Source organism: Mastigoproctus giganteus, chromosome 2 (assembly GCF_048544385.1).
Source record: "Mastigoproctus giganteus isolate SK-2022 chromosome 2, ASM4854438v1, whole genome shotgun sequence".
Lineage (NCBI taxonomy): Eukaryota > Metazoa > Arthropoda > Arachnida > Uropygi > Thelyphonidae > Mastigoproctus > Mastigoproctus giganteus.
This window is the reverse complement of record NC_143576.1, coordinates 248,037,795-248,058,081: the sequence shown is the minus strand read 5'-3', so window position 1 is coordinate 248,058,081 and position 20,287 is coordinate 248,037,795. Positions and strand designations below refer to the sequence as shown.

At 41.6% G+C, this 20,287-nt stretch overlaps 2 protein-coding genes across 2 annotated transcripts; both read left to right on the top strand.

Moving 5' to 3' along the window:
* Positions 1-7,919: 7,919 nt before the first annotated feature.
* On the top strand, positions 7,920-8,939 carry LOC150090357 (uncharacterized). Its single transcript, XM_090390279.1, has one exon. The coding sequence runs from the start codon at positions 7,920-7,922 to the stop codon at positions 8,937-8,939; it is 1,020 nt and encodes a 339-aa protein (XP_090246405.1).
* Positions 8,940-18,507: 9,568 nt separating this feature from the next.
* On the top strand, positions 18,508-19,545 carry LOC150090356 (uncharacterized). The gene has a single exon (XM_090390278.1). It carries the CDS (start codon positions 18,508-18,510, stop codon positions 19,543-19,545), a length of 1,038 nt encoding a protein of 345 aa, XP_090246404.1.
* The last annotated feature ends 742 nt before the right edge of the window (positions 19,546-20,287 follow it).

The following is a 20,287-nucleotide window of genomic DNA, read 5'->3' as shown; positions in this document are numbered from 1 at the left end:
TCGGTTTGTTTGCTTGTTTTTGGAACTGGTAATGCTTGAAAGACATTCCAAAATTTTTGGTTGATACCAGTCTCGAGAATACGAATGAAGATGTAAGGTAACAGACAATTCACATAGACACTGCATATTTTCAGAATAAAGAGTGGAAATAGGTCGGGACTAACAGTAGGTTTACTGGTAAGGCTGTTTATTGTTTTCATAATCATGTCCCTCTAGGCCTTAAAATACGCAAGCCCGGTCCTGGCCTTATCTGTGATGGCCTCTACAGGGAGGAGTGGATGTTGTTCCTGTTCACGGTGGAGCTTTAACTGTACCCACAGTTTTATCGTTCCTTAACACATTTCCACCTGACGCCCACGTGTGGAAACGATGCGCTTGGAATGCCTAAACCTTCTCTGGAAATACTTACGATTCTCTGTCTGTGTAAAAACTCTCTGTCTTCTCCCATTCAACTATCCATAAATGTTGGCAGTGTGGTTAAAGACAGGCATCAGTGTGAGCTACTGCAACAAGATCGATGAAAATTAGGTCGATGGGATGAGAAATGGCAGTTCAAGTTTAAGAATTGACAAATGCAAGGTATTGTACATGGGTAGCAGTAATCCCAGAGTAACTTATCAATTGTGGGTACTACACTGAGGGTAGCCAAGAATGAAAAAGACTTGCGAGTAATTGTACATTGAGACATGAAATTCTCTGAGAAGTGCATACATTCTGCCAGGACAGCTCATGCAATTTTGTCAATGATATACAGGAATTGTGCTAGAAGGATAGAAAGGTGATTATCCCTTTGTACAAGCCCATGGTGAAGCCGCAACTTCAGTACTGTATACAGGCCGGGAGGCCTCACTTTAACAAGGATGTAGATTACCAGGGCAACCAGTCTGTTGAAATAAACAAAAGAGTAGTCTTATCTAGAGAGAATTTTCGCTTCTGCAAATTGCAGAGTCGCAAGACAAGATACTGGGGTGGGGGAGATCTGATTGAGGTGTTTAACGCCTTGAATTCATTGAGTAAGTTGAATGTTAATGGCATTCTTCCACTTGATGAGACTACACACACATGAGGGAGCATAAATTTTAGTTGAGGAAGGGTGGTTGTAGGTTGTTGTTGATTGTTAGAAAAGGCTTCCAACTGTTTTTTTTTTTTTTTTTTTTTTTTTTGTGAAAGTGGATGGTTTGAATAAACTCAAGGAAGAATTACACAAATTCTTGAAATATGGATGGAAGATTTTGTAGGTTTTTTTTTTATTTTTTTGGCTGATACTATATAAGCTTGCTTTCATGCATCATTTGCCTATACAACTACTACTACCTTCCCTTAAAAGAAATTCCACCCAAAATAAGTCCATTGGTGTCAAGTCTGCTGATCACAGAACTGAACCTTCGTACTCCGTCCAATGACATGAAAATTGGGAACCCAAGCGGGCTGTTGGAAGTGAGAGAACTCAACCTTGTTGGATGAATGTAGTGTTGCATCATGAGCAATTTACGAGCTCAGATAATGCTCGAGAATGTCTCAATACACAGAAACGGTGATTTTTCTTTCTATGAAGACTGACCTTAAACCATTTCTGCAACTTTCAGGAACAAAACAGTTTAACTTTGAAACTGGACGTTTCAAATCCACTTTAGTTTTTTTTCATTTCCCCGCACTCGAAAATCGTGGGCACCTTGCACTTGATTTCGATGGTTTAACTGTTGATGATCCTGCTCAAGTAGCTAACAAACTAAATGAATATGTCACAGTTCCTTTCTAGCCTGAAATTGAACCCACTAATTAAAAAAAAAAGAAAAAAAAAAGTGAATGAACAACTGAGTTACATATGCAATTCCCGTTCGGAACAATACCATTGCCGTTTTACTCTGTATTATTGCTGTTCGTTTTGTTTGTTGCACATCACTGGGGTTCGTCATTCCTCATTTATGCTGCAGGTATTACAGTACATTCATCGTATTCCCATGAATAATGCAATGGTACCTTTACAAATGTGCGATTTCAACACCAGCATGATACGTTCATCATTCCATAGAAGTCATCTGCTGATGAACCCGCCAGCAACTAAACGTTCCCTGAAGAACTCGGATAGAAATTATTTTCAAATATGATGTAGTTAACCCCATGGACAATGGGAGGGAAGTTGATGTCAGGCACGAGACCCTCCCCCTATATGAAACAGTGATAGTAGATACAAAGGGAATTAACCCAAATTACTTGGTTGAGACTATTATTCATATCATAATATCGACGTTTCAATCAGTGGGAACTTTCTAGATCCTAACCTGAGCACACAATATGTATGTCCAATAGATAGGCAAATCCCCCCCCCCCTACACGGTCTGGTTTACGTAGCCCATCTTGGGTATTATATCGTGGCTCCAACAGAATCAACCACTCTTTCCGACTTAGTCTATTGCTTACTATGGTGACTACAGCATCATGGTTTAACTCGGGTGCCATGAGACTTATGTATCCTTAGAGCGATGTGGGCCAGAGTTTTCATTGCTACACACCACGTGCTACAATTCCGATCGTTAGATAGTCCTCTTGATGTTCTGTAGAGGGCACGGAGGATTAATCAAAGCAATAAATGTGTGATCTGACAGCAGCCTGGTTCCATATCCAACCCACTGATGCTGAGCCGTCACTTTAGGTGACTGTTCGAGAGCATGGCCATCATATGACCTGTGAAGGAGGTACCGCGAGCTTTCTTTAAGTTTTGGTTTAGAGTCTATCTCTAACTGCCTTCTATTTGTAATTTCCTGTTAGAGTTCAAGTCACTCTTCATGAAGGGAAGATTGGCAATATTTCTGATGAGAAGCGAAACAGAGTATTGGAGTCTTCCCAGATGTCTCCTCCTTAGGATTGCCATAATCCACCTAGGGGAAGGAATCCCCAAACTCCCAGAGGAGAATTCTGCGTACAAATAAGGGGATACAACATCCTTGGGTAGTCTCAGCCATTTTTTAATTGCTCATCTAATTCGTACGTCGAGAGAATTAAGTCTTCCTGCCGTGACTCTGCCCAGAACTAAACGATGAAATAGTCTATGGATTAGGAAAACACTAAGAATAAAGAGCCTCTCTGCTGAGGCTTTAGGGGCTCTAAGTTGCTTTCGCCGAAGAAGAGAACTCTACTCCAAGGTTGTTCCACTTGCCAAACACATCTGTTGTTGGCAAAGCGTCTTCACCAGGTAGAAAAGTGCAAGACTGCACTTTAGTCTACAAATCCTCCCAGAAGGAAGATGGGATAAGGTCTAGGATTTTGCTCTGTTATTTCCAATCCGCTTTTTCTCGGGAAGGAATGGGTTCTCTCCAGTAAACACTGGATTTAAATGGTTGCATTAGCTGCTAAGGCGAGGTCATCAGCAAATGACAAAGCATTGATACTATAACCCTGAAATTGGTAATCAATATTTTATGGAAGGTCCTTGAGAAGAAGATTTTAACGTACATGTAAGATCTGACGATTTCTTAGACAAAAATAGGACCATGCTGAAGAAATGCCGGCGAGTTAGGCCAGAGTGTCTATATGTCTCCAATTCTGCCCTGCAGGTAAGCAAGAATTACATTCTGGCTTGTGGATTAAATCAAGACTTGAAGAACTCTGCAAGACGTTTGGGGAGGGGGATTTACAAGCTTGGCCTTCACTCACAGGTAGAAGGAATCTGTTCTGTATAGACGGGATACATTTAAACAAAGGTAATGCAAGGGTTTTTGGCAGTATCATTGAAAATGCTAGTTTGGGATGCAAGGGTAATACAAATACGCGTTTATCTGATAATATATGCAGAGCAGGTCACGGGGACTTATCAATGATATAAGGAATTTTTCTAGCAGGCATAAGGAAGTCATTATCTCCTTGCATATGATAAGGCCAATGATGTCTAATATTGCTTTCTTGCACCACATGCCTCTTCTAATGCTAAGGCTAATGCTAATGCTGCTGCTAATTGAGATAGGGTAGTTGTGGGCTGGGGTGAATTCAGAATTTATTTCCTTCACACTGGATGGCCTATTATTGCGTACATCCTGCTTAGAATACGACGGCTTTGCTCACAAAGTATTGTTTTTGTACCACATTTACGCCTTCGAGATGTGGAAGAACCGCTTACTCTTCAGTCATGAAACCTCTGAAATGGATGCTTTTGAGAAACCAGTTATGTCTTTCGTTTCTTGAATCACGGCTCCTGATAAATTTGCACCTACGATAACACCTTTTTCAAAGTCTGACAGATCACGCGGTTTCCAATTTCTGACTTCAGGTTACTGCAGTCGAACAGCTGTGCTGTCTTCATACTCAACGAAGCAAGATGCCATCACCCCACGCTATGGTTTTCTTTTATTCTGTTTGCATTTATTGTCATTTATTTTTGCATTTCATCTTTCTGTGATTGTCTTAATACAAAGGCTTGAATGTTTTAGCCAGTTTGTGCATTTTCCGGATAGTACAGAAAGCAAAGTAAAATTACTTTTTGACCGGAGAAAGTACAGGGGTGTTAAAATTAAAGTATCCCTATGTAGAGGGCTCTGGAGCGAGTTCTAAGGTTCGTACAGAAGAGAAATTTGGACAACAGGTAGAATAAAGAACACGCTCGCCACTTATTGGAAAAAAAAAAAAATAGTTACAAAATTTGTCACTGTATGGCGCTGCGCCACTCTATGGTGTGTAACTATCTTAGTTATGATTATGCAAATAACTTACGTTATTTGCATAATCGTAAGTTATTGCCACAGCGCCACTACTCAGCTGTACTGTATAAAAGCAAAGCAGTCTCTTCAAAATCATACAGTTGAGGTTTCCCTGCACTACAGCAGCAATGCCAACAACGTTGCAAGAAAAGGCGCTATTACTGAAGGCACTGTGCTATCAGAACAGCAACGTTGCACCTGTGGCTATCAGACAATTCCGGCGTCAGAAGCGCATAAGGCCCACGTGGACCTACGACTGTTTGTGCTGCCGCAAAATGATTGCGAAATTTGAAGCGACAGGACATCTTGGTGTTCAACCAGGTACAGGTCGAAAACGAGTGAACTCCTCTCGTGTTGAAGATGTGGCTATGGCTGTCGTGGATTTATCGAGTCAATTTCCATGTGGTAGCGCAAGTGTGCCACTGGCCTTACAGTGAATACGACATGTCCACGTGAAGTGGACATGTCGTATGCCACTATCAGGCCAGTTCGGGATACCATAGTCATACGCGGCTCTTCTCGCTAGAGTCACTCGCAGGGACTGGGGACTCAGACGTACTACCCTGTCTTTGTACTACAAAGCTCTCTTCATCCCTGCCATCACATATGGCTCCCCTATCTGGTACGCGAGGGCGGCACTAGAAGTGAATAAACGGATCCTCGAAACCATTCAGAGGACCATCCTTCTTACCATGTCGAGAGCAACTAGAACGACTAGCACGGCTGCCCTCCAAGTCCTGGTAGGAGTTCTACCCCTGGATCTCGAAGCTACCCGCTGTGGTCTGCTCTACCATCTTGCCAGAAGCACATCGGCTACGATGTATGACCTCACCACTGACATCACTAATGACCGCAACTATGAGAAGAGAAGAATCACCGACCACCTCATCCAGATTTGGCAGAGGAGATGGAGCAACACAGAAAAAGGTGCAGTGACCAGAAGATTCCTCCCCACTGTCACCAAGCTGTACCCTAAGGCGCCAGTGTGGTTTCACCCTGGTCGAAATACCACCTTCCTCCTTACAGGACACGGCCCGTTTAAAGCTAAACTTCACCAACTTGGTATCATAAATAACGCGGACTGTCCCTGTGGCAACCCGGAGTCCTGGAGACACTTAATGTTTGAGTGCGATTTGTATGACGACCTGCGACTACAGCTAATAACGTCAATCCAATATATCCCAGAGAACCAAGAACCCAGAGTGCTAGACACTCAAGAGGACTACAAGGCACTCAGTCAATATGCCCAGGATCTATTTTTTAGAAGAAAAACAATGATAGAACTATATCAAAGGCAACCCAACTAGAAAGAATGCAGGAGGTCAAACAAGTAAAAAAAAAAAAAAAAAACACAAGCAAAAAACTTACCATACCACAGAAAGACAAGACTTGAGAATGATTTGAATGGCCTACTATCAACCCAAAACTGCACTCCCTTGTGCGGTTTTTTTTTTTTTTCGGGGGGGAGGGGGAGGGGGTATTTGCTCTTCTCCTCTCCTCGCTTCCCCATATTTTCACTCTGGTGGGGCATGGGCATGCCCCACTGAAAATGGGGGGTCACCTCTCTATCCGACCCCTCTTCTTCCTATTTCATCCCCCCAGTCTTCACCCCCCTCCCAACACTTTCTCTTGTACAGCGACTGGCCCACATGTCCAAATTTAAATCACATCAAATTTTGCTCGACCTTTTAGGCTCTCTAGAAATAGTTCTTTCAGCGTAAAACCCCACGCAGGGCTTTCTAAATGCAATTTTACTGAAACCGATAACTCCAACTTAGCGATAACTCCAACCTTTATTTTAGGTCCTCGTCACCGAAATCCCAGGAAAGTAAGTGGCAGGACCTGCCAGAGTATAATTAGTCGCTTGGTACACCCGGCCGGCGTCCCCGTCGCTAGGTATGGTAACGCCGGGTCCCATTGGGGGCCCGGCGGCCAACAGGCCGGATGAACAATGGGCACAACAAACTACATACCACATGACCCATACATTATATTTAAACCTCTGGCATAGACAGGGTACTGTCACTCGATACAAAGAACGTACGCGGAGATGGGAGAAATCCCCGGAGCCGTCAGACCCTCAACATACCTATACCTATACCTATACCTATACCATAGTCAGGTGTTGTGGTACTATCCTTACAAGATGCACGTGCTACATTCGCTAAAGCATGGTGATGCAGATATTCGTTTCACATACTGACTTCAGTTTCTGGCGCGAATGACAGTGGATATCACTTGGGCACAGAACATCCTTTGGAGTGATGAAGTCCACTTCTGCTTAAATGGACAAGTGAATATGCACAACTGTTGCATTTGGGCAACAGGAAACCCTCCAGTTATCCAAGAGGTCCGTTGCATTCTCCAAAAGTGACAGTATGGTGTGGATTTACGGCCACATTCATGATTGGACCATATATTTTTTTGAACAGGTAACACCGACTGAACCCCGCACCTCTTCCATCACTGGACAGCGATATTATGAAATGTTGACAAATTTCGCACTACCAGAGCTGCAACAACGTGGGTGCCTTCGGGATACCATATTCATTCAAAATGGTGCGCGACCCTACATCCACCGTTGTGTCTACAGATTGCGATGGCAACACTTTACAGACGAACGGGCCATCAGCTGTTGTTTCCAGACATCTTGGCCACCCCGAACACCGGCTCTCCCCACATGCGACTTCTGGTTGTGGGGTTTTTTGAAGAACCAAGTGTATCGGGAAGGATGTCAAACCCTTGCAGATCTGAAGGACAGAATTAGACGTCATGTGCTGGCTATCCCAGTTGACATGTTACGTTCTCCTGTAGAAAATGCTGTTCTTGAATGGAAACTGTTTTTAGCCAAAATGGAGGACACATTGAACAATCGTAGCGCTGTTCAAGTGATTTGTATTGCCACAGCGCCATATAGTGACAAATTTTGTAACTATTTTTTTTTTTTTTTTTTTCCAATAAATGACGAGCGCATTCTTTATTGTACCTGTTGTCCAAATTCCTCTTCAGTACAGCCTTGGAACTAGCTCCAGAGCCCTCTACATAGGGATACTTCATTTTAACAACCCTGTATTTAGGAGAATTCCGAGTAGAATATTTAGTCAAGATGGGTATTATTGTTCGTAATTGTTGAGGAAACTGTCACAATGGCAAAAATGAATCTGATTTTTTAAACAAAAACATTTAAACAAATAAAATGGTAATACAAAACATTCAACGAATTCAGAAATGGCTAAAGTTCCCAGGTACGACTTTCGCTTGCTGAAGAGTAGGAAATTAAAGGAAGAAACTCAATTGGCCGTAAACGCTCTCCTGAATTCTCCAGAGGTGAAAGGACACTCACGGATCTGCGAGCGAAACATCCAGACTGTTCTGAATTTGATCAACAGGTGTCAAAAGGAAACGCGTATAGAATTCGATGACTACGAATTTAAAGATCTCATTTACACTCCCGCTAAGGTTTGCTTTTGGGAAAACGTTGACGACATGCAGTTGGTTGGACAAGTCCTTGTGAGTTTATACAATTGCGATCGCTTCGAGACACTTTCCGATCAAGAACTGCTTTATCCTAGAGAAATTCTTCGTATGTGGGCATGGCCTGGACACGATTTACCAAACGAAAGGAGCGTACAGGAGTCCCCTCTGTCATATTTTCATCGTGCCGCTAATGCAAACAGGCTGGTATTTGGCAGCGGGGAGCGATTCATCGATGCGATCTGTGATGGCAAAGCCCAACTTTTCTCATTTAGCACTTTAAATTGGAGGTTAGACTTGATTTTGCTGTTATTAAGGCTTGGGGCAAATTTTAATGCAAAGAGCTTTAAGGGAAATTCGAAAAGTTTAAAAAAACGTCTGTGCTACCTTATTCTGTATTACTTGGAGAAGCTCGTTTTCAGAGATGCTAAAGACCCCGAAATGCAACAGCGGCACCATTTCCAAGAAAGGGCAGCCTGTGCGATGTATCTTCTTCGCGTTGCTCCGCAGATCTCAGTAGCAACTTTACAAAGTGTCATCGAGTCCCGGCAACCCTTAATTCCTAGGGATTTCCCAGCTATGAACATCCTCGATAGGACCATCGAATGGGTACCCCTTCTGAAACCACGATGTTGCAGTCCATCCGAGCTAACCCATCTTTGCAGATGTGCCATAAGACGTACCCTGCATAAAAGGTGGAGTCTTCCAGATGGTATTCAGAAGCTTGAACTTCCTTTGACACTCCGAAGATACGTTGACCTTCTAGAAGATTAATGACGGCAGTTCCAGTTCTGTTTGGAAATCTAACCGACATCGATCAATGTGTTGTGATGTTGAGCAGCTGATTCTAAATTTATGTTTTGTGCATGTTTTACATTTTATTATTTTCTGTACTAATAAAGGCAATCTGAAATATTCAAGCATCCTTCTAGACTTAATAAAAGAACGTTGCTCTCATCTTTGCAATTTGATTAAAACTTTACAAAGCTATTAGACAAGACTGCAGTTCATATTTGAAACAGCGAATTCTCTGTTAGCGAGCACATCATTACAGATGACATCCAGGACTATTGAAAATAGGTTTCTAAAGTTCACAATATGGTTTCTAAAGTTCACAATATGGTTTCAAAATAGGTTTCTAAAGTTCACAACAAAGTTCACAGTATAAGTAATGTTTCTGACTCCATAAGATCACCTATTTCTGGTGATACCATTTCATATAGTGATATCTCAATTCTACAATTGAACGCTCAGAAATCTCGATCAGTAGCCGATGAGATAAGATTGGTTGTTTCTGAAAATTCTTACGATATCGTGTGTTTACAAGAACTTTATTTTACATGACATCATGAGGGGCAGAGTTCCAAAATTATGGGTTTTCCTACGACGTTAATCTCTTCTCTGGTGAACTCTCCGAAAACAGCAATCGTCATTTTCAAACCCGGATCTTGATATCAAAGTTATAAACTCCCTCTGTTCACAGAATGCTACATGTGTATATGTCTCCTCTGCAAAAATTGTCCTCTGCACCAATTATCGTAACAACGGATGCCAACGCCAGATCCCCTCTTTGGAACAGCAATATGATGAACCCGCGCGGACGGCTCTTAGAGGATTTTATCTTCTCATAACCTATATATCTTAAACAAACCACACCATCCCAGCACTTTCTTCTCTGTTTTGGGTGAATCGAATATCGACTTGTCTTGATCGGCATCAGGAATTGTTAAATACCTACATAATTGGACGGTCCATGAAGATTACACGTGTAGCATCCGTAGAGCGATCTCCTTTACCACATCTAAAAACCAAAATGTTGTTTATCCACCACAACTTTATCTTCGTAGATACTCTATCAAATTTATAAAATGGCCATTCTGCCATGCTTCTTTACGATTAGCCTTCAACGAGGACACCCTTGCTTCACTGAATCAACTGAATTCAAATGAATACACTTTCTATGTACAGGCTGCCCTTCTCCTTGCTATTGCAGCATCAGTTAGAAGGAAGAAAATTCGGGTATTTTCTGTACTCTGGTGGAACTCGCACCAGTCTGACCTGAGAAAAAGAGTACATCGTGCCAGAAGGCTCTTTCAACGCTATCGCTCCTGGCCGGAGACTGTTGTTACAGACTAAAGAGGGACTGCGTACACTGAAACAAGTGTATAATAAAGAAATCAATAAGCAAAGGTTCTAACGTGGCAAGCTTTTGTTGGCACAACTAGAAATTCTGACCCGTGGGGTCTTCTGTATAAAATCTGTAGAGATAAATTGGTTACAAATGAGATCTACAATTCTGTAATATGTGATAACTCGGAAACTTTGACTTAGTCTGACACTCTTAATGGTATTCTTGATGGCCTGTTTCCTGTCGACGATTGTTCCTCTGATAACCACTTTCAATCATCTGTTCGCAAAATTAATTCTGAATATTCTACCAGCTTGGGAAAAGACTTTTCTACAGTAGGTCTCTCCAAGTTGCAAGCAGCACTGAAAGAACTTAGTTTATCTGTGTCCTGGACCGGATTTGATCGAAAATGTTATAACGAAGTATGGTAAACTGTTCCCTAATGTTAAATTTGTTTAACAAATGTCAGCTGAATGGTGTCTTCCCGCGTTTGTGAAAAACGGCCCTGGTGAAGCTCATCAAAAAGTCAGCAAGCCACCTGCACATCCAAAATCATTCCGTCCTATTTCCCTTCTTCCAAACTTATACAAGCTATTTGAGCGAATGCTTTATCATAACATTACAGATTTATTTCATGATTATGAATCATTTTCAACTTACCAATTCGGATTTATCAAGGGGAACATGTTGTGAGGACGCTTTATTAGAACTAAAGAAACATGTTAAGAACTTTAGACTCGAATTATCATTTCGCCATCTTCATTTATTTTGAAAATGCGTTCGATTCCATGTGGTGAGAAAGGGTATTCGAAGCTCTGCGAAGTGTTCGATGCAGCTTTATCAGGTCATCCGGAATTACTTCAGAGGCAGATTTATCCAAGTACCGTTAAAAAATGAGAAAATTAGTAGGTCTCTCTCGCGTGGATGCCCTCAAGGATCTGTTCTGGCACCTCTGTTTTGGAACAGTTTTAAACAGATGGCTTATCAGACAATTCGAGTTTTACTTTCCCAATTGCCTAGGCAGACGACTTGGTTCTTATTATTTCCGGATGTTCAAGAACTCAGCTTGAAACCAGGACATCTACAGTCCTGGATTCAAGGCCTAATTGCTTGGATTAAAAAAAAAACAAGCTTACTATATCTCAGGCAAAAACAAAGATGATGTCATTTAACCATCAGTTTGATCTGGACCGCCCTCCTAGTGTGAAGATTGATGGCAAACAAATACCCTCCTCAGTATATTGAAATAACTTGGTGTCTTGCTAGTTAACCGACTACACTTCGCCCTACACATCAGCAATCTTTTCGAGAAGGTCAAGAAATTTACTATGGCTATAGTGGGAATTTCGAAATCTGACTGGGGTCTCGGCTGGAACACGCTCTCGCTCTACAACAAAACTGTCTTTTCTTCCAATTGTCGCTTGTAGTTCTCAAAATCTATGTGGTTTGAGCGTATTAAAACTGTCGAGTTTAGATTTAAACTGTACTCTCTTCAGCAGTCAATGCTGCTTTTTATGTTACGTGCCCACAGGACCGTTTCTATGGATGCGCTTCAAGTAATAGGTGGGACATTTCCGTTAGATCTTCATCTTATATTTAGGTCGTTCTATTATCATCTCAAGCACGCATTACCAATGGAATTTTCTGGTATTACTGCAAACTATATAAATGATATAAAGCAGAAAAAATGTCCTATCTAGTCAAAACTTATCAACGTCTGGCATGATCGTTGGACAACGTCAGACAAGGGTAGAATCACATACAAGTTTGTCGATAATGTACTATTTGCTTCTGATCGGTAAATTTCATCTTGGTTCTCTCCAAATATCTACATATCTTTTCTCATCACTGGGCACGGTTTCATCAAATCGAAAGGTGTTCAGTTGGGTTTAGAAAATAACGACACTTGCCTTTGTGAGCAGCGAGAAGACTGGCCACACGTCTTCCACTACCCTTATTATTGTAACTTTGGAAATTCCCTACTGGAAAAAGTTCCGCAGTTCTCGCCTATCAATGTAAAAGTTTTGATTGAAACTGTCTCCAATTTCAACGTGAAGAGTTTTCTGTTGATGTTTTCAACAGAAGAAGGCAGTTACTGACAACTTTCACGATGAGTTCCAACGACGCATCATTATGAATGGATGCTTTCTTCTCGCATCCTACTTGCCTTTCAGGATTATCCTTACTAGTACTGAAATTCATGAAGCGTTCAGTGACTTATTTACTTTTTTTTCTCTCTAATATGGGCAACTAAAGAAATCTGCTGGCACCCACCGATCTGGCACTGCCTTCGGTGAGTGCTGGATCGATCTGCCCCTTTTAGGGAAATTGATTTAATATAGGCCAACCTCCACGTGCTAAGGATGGGTACTGCTCTGCTGCTACTCTATCAAGGTGGCACATGCAAACCACATGTGATTTGCGTTTGACCAAACTACAGCATTCTGCAGCTATCAAGGCGGTGGAGAACAGAATTCGTAGGAATCCCTTATGAAAACAGAAAATAATGTCCAGAGAAATGGAAATATCACCAAGATCGATGTCACGCATAATCAAAAGTGATCTAGAGATGAGTGCCTACCGCATAAGAACAGGACAGTTCCTAACTCCAGCTCTAATGAAACGGATGCGCAAAAGATTAGAGGCACTGCAGCGTCGGTACGCGAACGGTAAGCATCAATAGATACTCTTCACAGATGAAAAGATTTTTACTATTGAGGAGAGTTACAACTGTCAAAATGCCAAGGTGTATACCCATAGCTCTGCAGAGGCAGGTCAGGCCGTTAAAAGGGTTGAAAGAAGTCATCATCCAGCGTCAGTGATGGTTTGATGGGGAGTCTCCTACGAAGGTGTAACAAAGACACATTTTTGTGTTCAAGGGGTGGGGTTGCATACAATAATCGCAGCTTTCGGGGAATCTTCTTCAGATTCTAAAATTTTATAGGATATTTTGGAATCTTTTTGGAATGTACGTAGGGTTCCTGTATAAGGCAGATGTGTATGTTTTCTTCACCTAATTTCTTTTGCAGCTGATCGACAACAAGGCGGGCGTGCTGGGCGTTAAGTTGAACAAACTTAATTTCTGTTCCTGTGTTGTTATTGTGTGGTTCTATAATCGCTTTTTTACTGGTAGACCATTTTGGCTTTGAGATAAGTGGGGTAGTTGAGATCACGGATGGAATGATCATGCTTCATTTTGTTGACCTTGTAGCTGACACAAATGAGCGGATCAGATCTCTTTTGGCACTCTTTAAATGTATGGCCTTTTCAGTGCAGCGTCCACAAGTGGACACAGTAACACTACAGGTATGTGTGATGTGTCCACACTTATGGCATTTAAAGCACTTGAATACTGGAACAAATTCTCTATACCTGTGCGCCCTCCATCCCAGGTTGAGCATGTCCTGTCTAACGATTATTTTCCAGCTGTTCGGGCTGAGCTTAACAATCCAGTTAACATTTTGTTTTGATGTCGTTGACCTGAAGTATTTCAGTTGAAAGCCTTTTTTGTGCATCCTCTTTATCTAATTGGTCAAGGAGTTTTCACTTGTATGCCTCTTCTATTAGTTCCTCTCTGGGGAGATCACTTGTTATATCAAAAATGATTGTGGAAGGGCCTCTGGATTTTTCTGTCGCTGCCCACAGGCTGAGGTCAGTCATGCTAGGGCTTTGAAGGAGTGCTTTCGCATCAGCTGAAATAGTAGTTTCCACTATTATGCCTGAATTTCGTGTATGGCCTTAACTTTCAGATTTTTCATGCTGGATTTTATGTGTATTGTCATATTTAATAATTCTCTTCTCTTTTTAAAAACAGATTTAACAAACTTTGCAAAACATTATACCTATTAACATCCACAAGGGAATCAGATATCTCCTTTTTTTAACTCCCCCTATAGTTTTCATATAAGGAACAGTCGTAAATAATGTGGTTCCAAGACTCCAAGCAACTAGAAAAACATGATGAATTGACTACTAATCCAAAACTAAACAGCTTATTCTTAAAAGATCCGTCACCACATAAAAAAAAGAAAAAAGAGTTCTCAATTTCGGGAAAAAAACACTTAGTACAGCTTTATGATTCCACACTTATCTGACTTCAGGGACAAGCAATCTAGTTACAGTTACAGTGTCACTTGAGTTCCACCTATCCTGCCACCTTTCAATTAAGAGATTCATGATAATCGTTTTTGCCTGCGATATACCTATAGATGTGTCACTAGTAATGTCCATGAATGTTAAGGTTCTGCCTTTCGTCAAATAATAAGAAAAAGCTTTATATGCAATATACAAGTCCAGGAGTATCACCTCAGCTAAAACCTGTATGGCGTTTGTTGATACTGTTCTTTGTACAGTCTGCGTTTTCTGCACCTCTCAGTGGTTAGGAACGAGGTGTTTTTGAAATCCCATTGGTGATCCTCACACCAGGAAAATCTGGATCCGATTTTGTTATTTGGCTGTGGGCTATTTCATATTTACGCTCTTTCATTCTTTTGTATAATCTCTTTTGAATCTCGAGTTTTTCGTCCAGAAAACTGCAAATCGTTTTGCAGTAATTTGCAGTAATCAACGCTAACTTGCCCTTGATCCCACATTGTGGCATTAAGGGTAGGCTACCGTTATGGATAAGGGGATCGTTAAGAGAAAGAAGACAGAGAATAGTTATCAATAGGCACTACTGTTCGTGAACTAATGTTATCAGTAGAGTCCCCAGGATTCAATGATGGGCCCATTGCTGTTTTCAATATTTATCAGCGATAATGATGAATATGCATCAGGCTTAATGTATAAGTTTGCAAATGATACAACGGTTGGCAGGGGGGTTCGCGACAGTCATCAGGGTGATTAACTGCAAAAAAATCTAGGAAAATTGGGTCGATGGGCTAAGAAATACCAGTTAAATTTTAATATTGACAACTCTTAAACTTCAATTGATATTTTGTCGATAAGCTATTACGGTTGATAAGTTACTCTGGAGTTATTGATACCCATGTGCAGGTACTGCACATGAGTAGCAGTAACCCCACAGTAACTTATCAACTGTGTGGTACTACACTAAGGTTAGAGGAAAATTAAAAAAACCTGAGGATAATTGTGCAGTCAGATATGAAATTCTCTGAACAGTGCAAACATGCTATCAGAACGGCTCATGTGGTTTTGTTAATGATATACTGCAACTTTGCTAGCAGGGATAAGGAGATGATTATTCCTTTGTATAAGGCCATGGTTAGGTTGCATCTTGAGTACTGCATACAGGTCTGGAGGCCTCACTTTAGGAAGGATGTAGATCTGCTAGAACGGGCGCAGAGAAGGGCAACCAGATTGGTGAAGGGAACAAAAGGGTGCTCTTGCCTATAAAGGCTTCAGTTCTGCAAATTTCAGATCTGATACAAAATTCAGGCACTTCTTGGTTGACATTCGACGTTCCACCGGGATCAACGGACCCAGTCAGTGCCAACAAAACATTCCCCGTATCATGATACCACCTCCGGATGTTTCAGTTGTCTTAACAAGGTAAGCATGGTCCATCAATTCGTGAGGTTCTTGCCACATTCTCCTCCTGCCATCAGTTCAAAACAAAGTGTATCGTGATTGGTCTGACCGCATGACTCCCTTCCATTGTTCCATTCTCCAATTCGGCACCATTGCAAGCATATTTTTCTGTTTTTCTCTGAAAAAAATTGCTTCCGAATAGGCAGGCGACTGCCAATACCCAATTTCGTCAATTCGACGAATTGAAATAGGGTAGTTCTGGGGTTGGTTGAATTCGGATGTTATTTGGAGCACACTAGATGTCCTATTTTCCCATATAGTTCTCTTTAGTGTATGACCGCTTCACTCTTGAAGCACTGTTTTCTGCCACATTTACGTCTTTTCAGATGTGGAAAAACCGCTTGTTCTGCAATCATAAAAACTTTTGAGGTGGATGCTTTTGAGAAACCAGTTATGTCTTTCGTTTCTTGAACCGTGGCTCTTGCTAAAATCTTCTCCTGATAAAACTGCTGCTAAAGACTTCCCACACAGACCTAGGACTCACATGGGATTTTGGGCTTACATTACAGCATCATTTTGTCAGGATTAGAGAGAAAACGTAGGAGGCACTTTGGGCAGTGAGTCAGGAGCGCGTTGGTGTGCATCAGCCAGCTCTGCTTTGTTGGTACATCCTGAGGTGCATTATACCTATTCGTCTCTCTGCCTCTTTGGTCATCTGTTCCTGCCTCTCACCTAAACAAGTAACTAAGTTTGGAATATTAGTTGCTCAGATGGATGAACATGTCCTGGAGACTTCTCATCACGACAAGAAATGCTCTCACGCTAGCACGGCTTATCACAGGCCGAACTGATGCTTCAACTGATTCTCATTAATCTCTGGTGCAAAGAAGGCAAGAGGAGAACACCACGACTCCTGCCTTCCTCTGCTGCTTACGCTTAAAAACATCGATTCACTTGGGGGACATGTTTCTGGCCAATTGCCTCCAGATATTTAATAAATTAGGCCTCCACACACGCGTTTTGTGAGGGCAAGATCTACAGAAAGGAAATCCTTAAGAACTGTTACCAGCTATTGATTCTCTGAGGATTACCTGCATCTAGACTTTTATGGCTGCTGCATTTATGTTTCTTTTACTTTTCACTTGCTGTTTATTATTACAAACCATGTTTTCATTTCAAGCTTATGTAGGTTGAATTCTGTAAATATCTCAGGTCGAGCACACATGTACTTTTATACATTGCATAGGTGGTTCCTTGCCCCTCAGTATGTAAATTCCACATCCTCTTGGAACATTGCTGTCCCAGAGTGATCCACGGTTCTTGTGGTTAATAAACTAATAATAATAAAGTGTGAAGAAAGTGTACCGTACTAGTACGAACCCCAGGCAGTACTAGAGACCCCAACCCACAAGCTGTACTGGGACCGCGCCATAATAACGGATAGGACAATCCCGCACACCAAACCGGACATAACCCTTGTGGACAAAAAGGAAAAGGCTACCTATGTGATTGACATAGCGATAACCAACACTGGCAACCTGCAGAAAACCCATGGGGAAAAAATCAGGAAATACACGAACCTAAGACAGGAGATCAAAGAGATGTGGCATATGAACAAGTAACGACCATCCCGATCATCGTGTCGACCACAGATATGGTGCCAAAGACCCTATATAACAGCCTAGCAGCAATAGGTCTCCCGGCGAACACCTACAGGGAACTTCAGAAAGTCGCAATCCTGAACACCTGTAGGATAGTCAGAGAGTTCCTCGAGCAACAGTAACACCAGACATAACAACCACCCTGTTTACTTGGCAGCAGTACCGGTCACGAGGTGGTGGAAGCCCCAATTAGGGAGAAATAATATAAGAGCAATAATAATAATAATAAGGTGCACACGCAAGCACACCGCTCTGCCAGGTGCACATACACAAGCACCTGGCAGACCAGTTCACCCGAATGATAAGTCACCCAGAGACAATTCTGAAGTTTTTGACTCAAGGAATCACATATCTGAAGATTAAAAACGAAACCAGGCGAAATACAGACCAATCATCTGCCACCCAACGATGTACAAGATCCTGACCAGCTGCATAACCAAGCAGATATCAGACCACTTCGAGAGCCAGAACATAATGGCCGAACAGCAGAAAGGATGCAAGCGGCTGAGTAAAGGATGCAAGGAGCAATTAACCATAGATGCCGCGGTTATAGAGCAAGCCTACAAGAAGAGCCGCAACCTGTACTCCACCTGCATCGATTACCGCAAGGCATTCGACACCGTGCCTCATAACTGGCTAATAGAGGCGCTGAACATTTAGAAGGTCAATCCGATAGTGACAAACTTCCTCGGAGAAACGATGGTCTCTCCATTAAGTACCATCATTAAGGTCGAGAACATCACAATGAGGCAAAATCCCATTACAACATGCCATAGTTTTCTTTGATTCTATTTGCATTTATTCTCATTTAATTTTGCATTTCTTCTATCTGTCTTAATACAAAGGTTCCCGGATAGTATAATAAAAAAGGTAAAATTAGTTTTTTATGTGAGAAAGTATTTTCGAGAATTTCGAGTAGAATATTTGGTGAAGATGGATGGTTATTGTTCGTAATTGTTAAGGGATTGATAACTGTCACGATGGTAAAAATTAATTCCATTGTTTTAAACAATAACATTTAAACAACTGGAATGGTAGTACAAAATGTTCAAAGAATTCGAAAATGGCTAAAGTTCCAAAGTACGACTTTCGCTCGCTGAAGATTAGGAAATTAAAGGAAGAAACTCATTTGGCCGTAAACGCTCTCTTGAATTCTCCAGAGGTGAATGAACACTCGCAGACTCACGAGCGGAACATCTGGACTGTTGTCAACTTGTACAACACGTGGAAGGAGGAGACGCGTATAGAATTTGATGATTTAGAATTTCAAAATCTCATTTACACTCCTGCTAAGGTCTGCTTTTGGAAAAACGTTGGCGATATGCAGTTGGTCGGAGAAGTCCTGATGTGTTTGTACAATTGTGATCGCTTCGAAACACTTTCCGATCAAGAAGTGTTTTATCCTGGAGATATCCATCCTTTCTGGGCATGGCCTGGACACGACCTACCTAACGAAAGGAGCGTGCAAGAGTCCCCCGTGTCCTATTTTCATCGTGCTGCTAATGCAAACAGACTGATATTTGGCAGCGGGGAGCGATTTATTGATGCGATTTCTCATGGCAAACCCGAACTGTTCGTATGCAGCATTGTAACTTTGAGGATAGACTTGATGCTGCTGTTATTAAGACTTGGAGCAACTTTAAATTCAAACAGCTTTAAGAGAAATTGGGAAAGTGTGGAAAGACGTGTGTGCTACCTTATTCTGTATTGCGTGGAAGAAATCATTTTCAGCGAGGATAACGATGCGGAAGCGCAACAGCGCCACCATTTCCAAGAGAGGGCGACGTGTGCGAAGTACCTTCTTCGCGTTGTTCCTCAGCTCACAATAGATACCTTACAAAGTGTCATCACTGAGAGATTCATCGGGTCCTGGCAACGCTTAATGCAGAATTGGGATTTCCCTCCTGTGAACGTCCTTGATAGGACCCTTGAATGGGTACCGTTGCTGAAACCACGGTGTTGTTGTCCATCTGAGCTGACCCACCTTTGTAGATGTGCCATAAGACGTGCTCTTCATCAAAACTGGAGGCTTCCAGATGGTATACAGAAGCTTGACCTTCCTTTGAGAGTCCGTAGATACGTTGATCTTCTAGAAGATTAATGACTGCAGTTCCAGTTCTGTTTGTAAAACTAATCCAACATCGATCTATGTGTTGTGATGTAGAGTAGCTGATTCTAAATTTATGGTTTGTGCATGTTTTAGATTTTATTATTTTCTATACTAATAAAGGCAATCTGAAATATTCAAGCATCCTTCTAGCCTTAATTAACAGAACACACGCAATTTACAGACATAGCCTGTGTTGCATATGCGCATAAAATCCTATAACAACCAACCCCACACCAGATACAAAATGTATGGGTTTGAACAGCCCATAAACATTGCTTGCGTCATTAATAGGATTCAAATCCAATGTCTGTCTTTGGTAGACTAAATCCCGCACCCATAGGCAGCAGTGCGAAACCTATAGACACCAGTAAACCTCGTTACGTTCATGTTTAACCAACGGCACCCGCAAAAAAGGAGAAAATAATAATTAAAAATAAAATAAACATAAACAAATTCCGCTTCACCACCAATGGAAAGACAAGCGAATCCTGCCCCCGAGAGGGACAGTGAAACAAAAAAAAAAAAAAAAAAAAAACAGAAAACAAACAAGAGAGAGAGAGAAAGAAATAAAGAGAGAGATAGAGAGAGAGAGAGAGAGAGGATTAGGAACTACAGCCGTAGAAAATCCAAAACTTCATACTTAGCAGAATAATTCCGTCTGCACAGCGCGATTAACATGTTCAACACTATTAAGCATTAATCGTCATGTAGTATTAAAAAATCCATATTATTT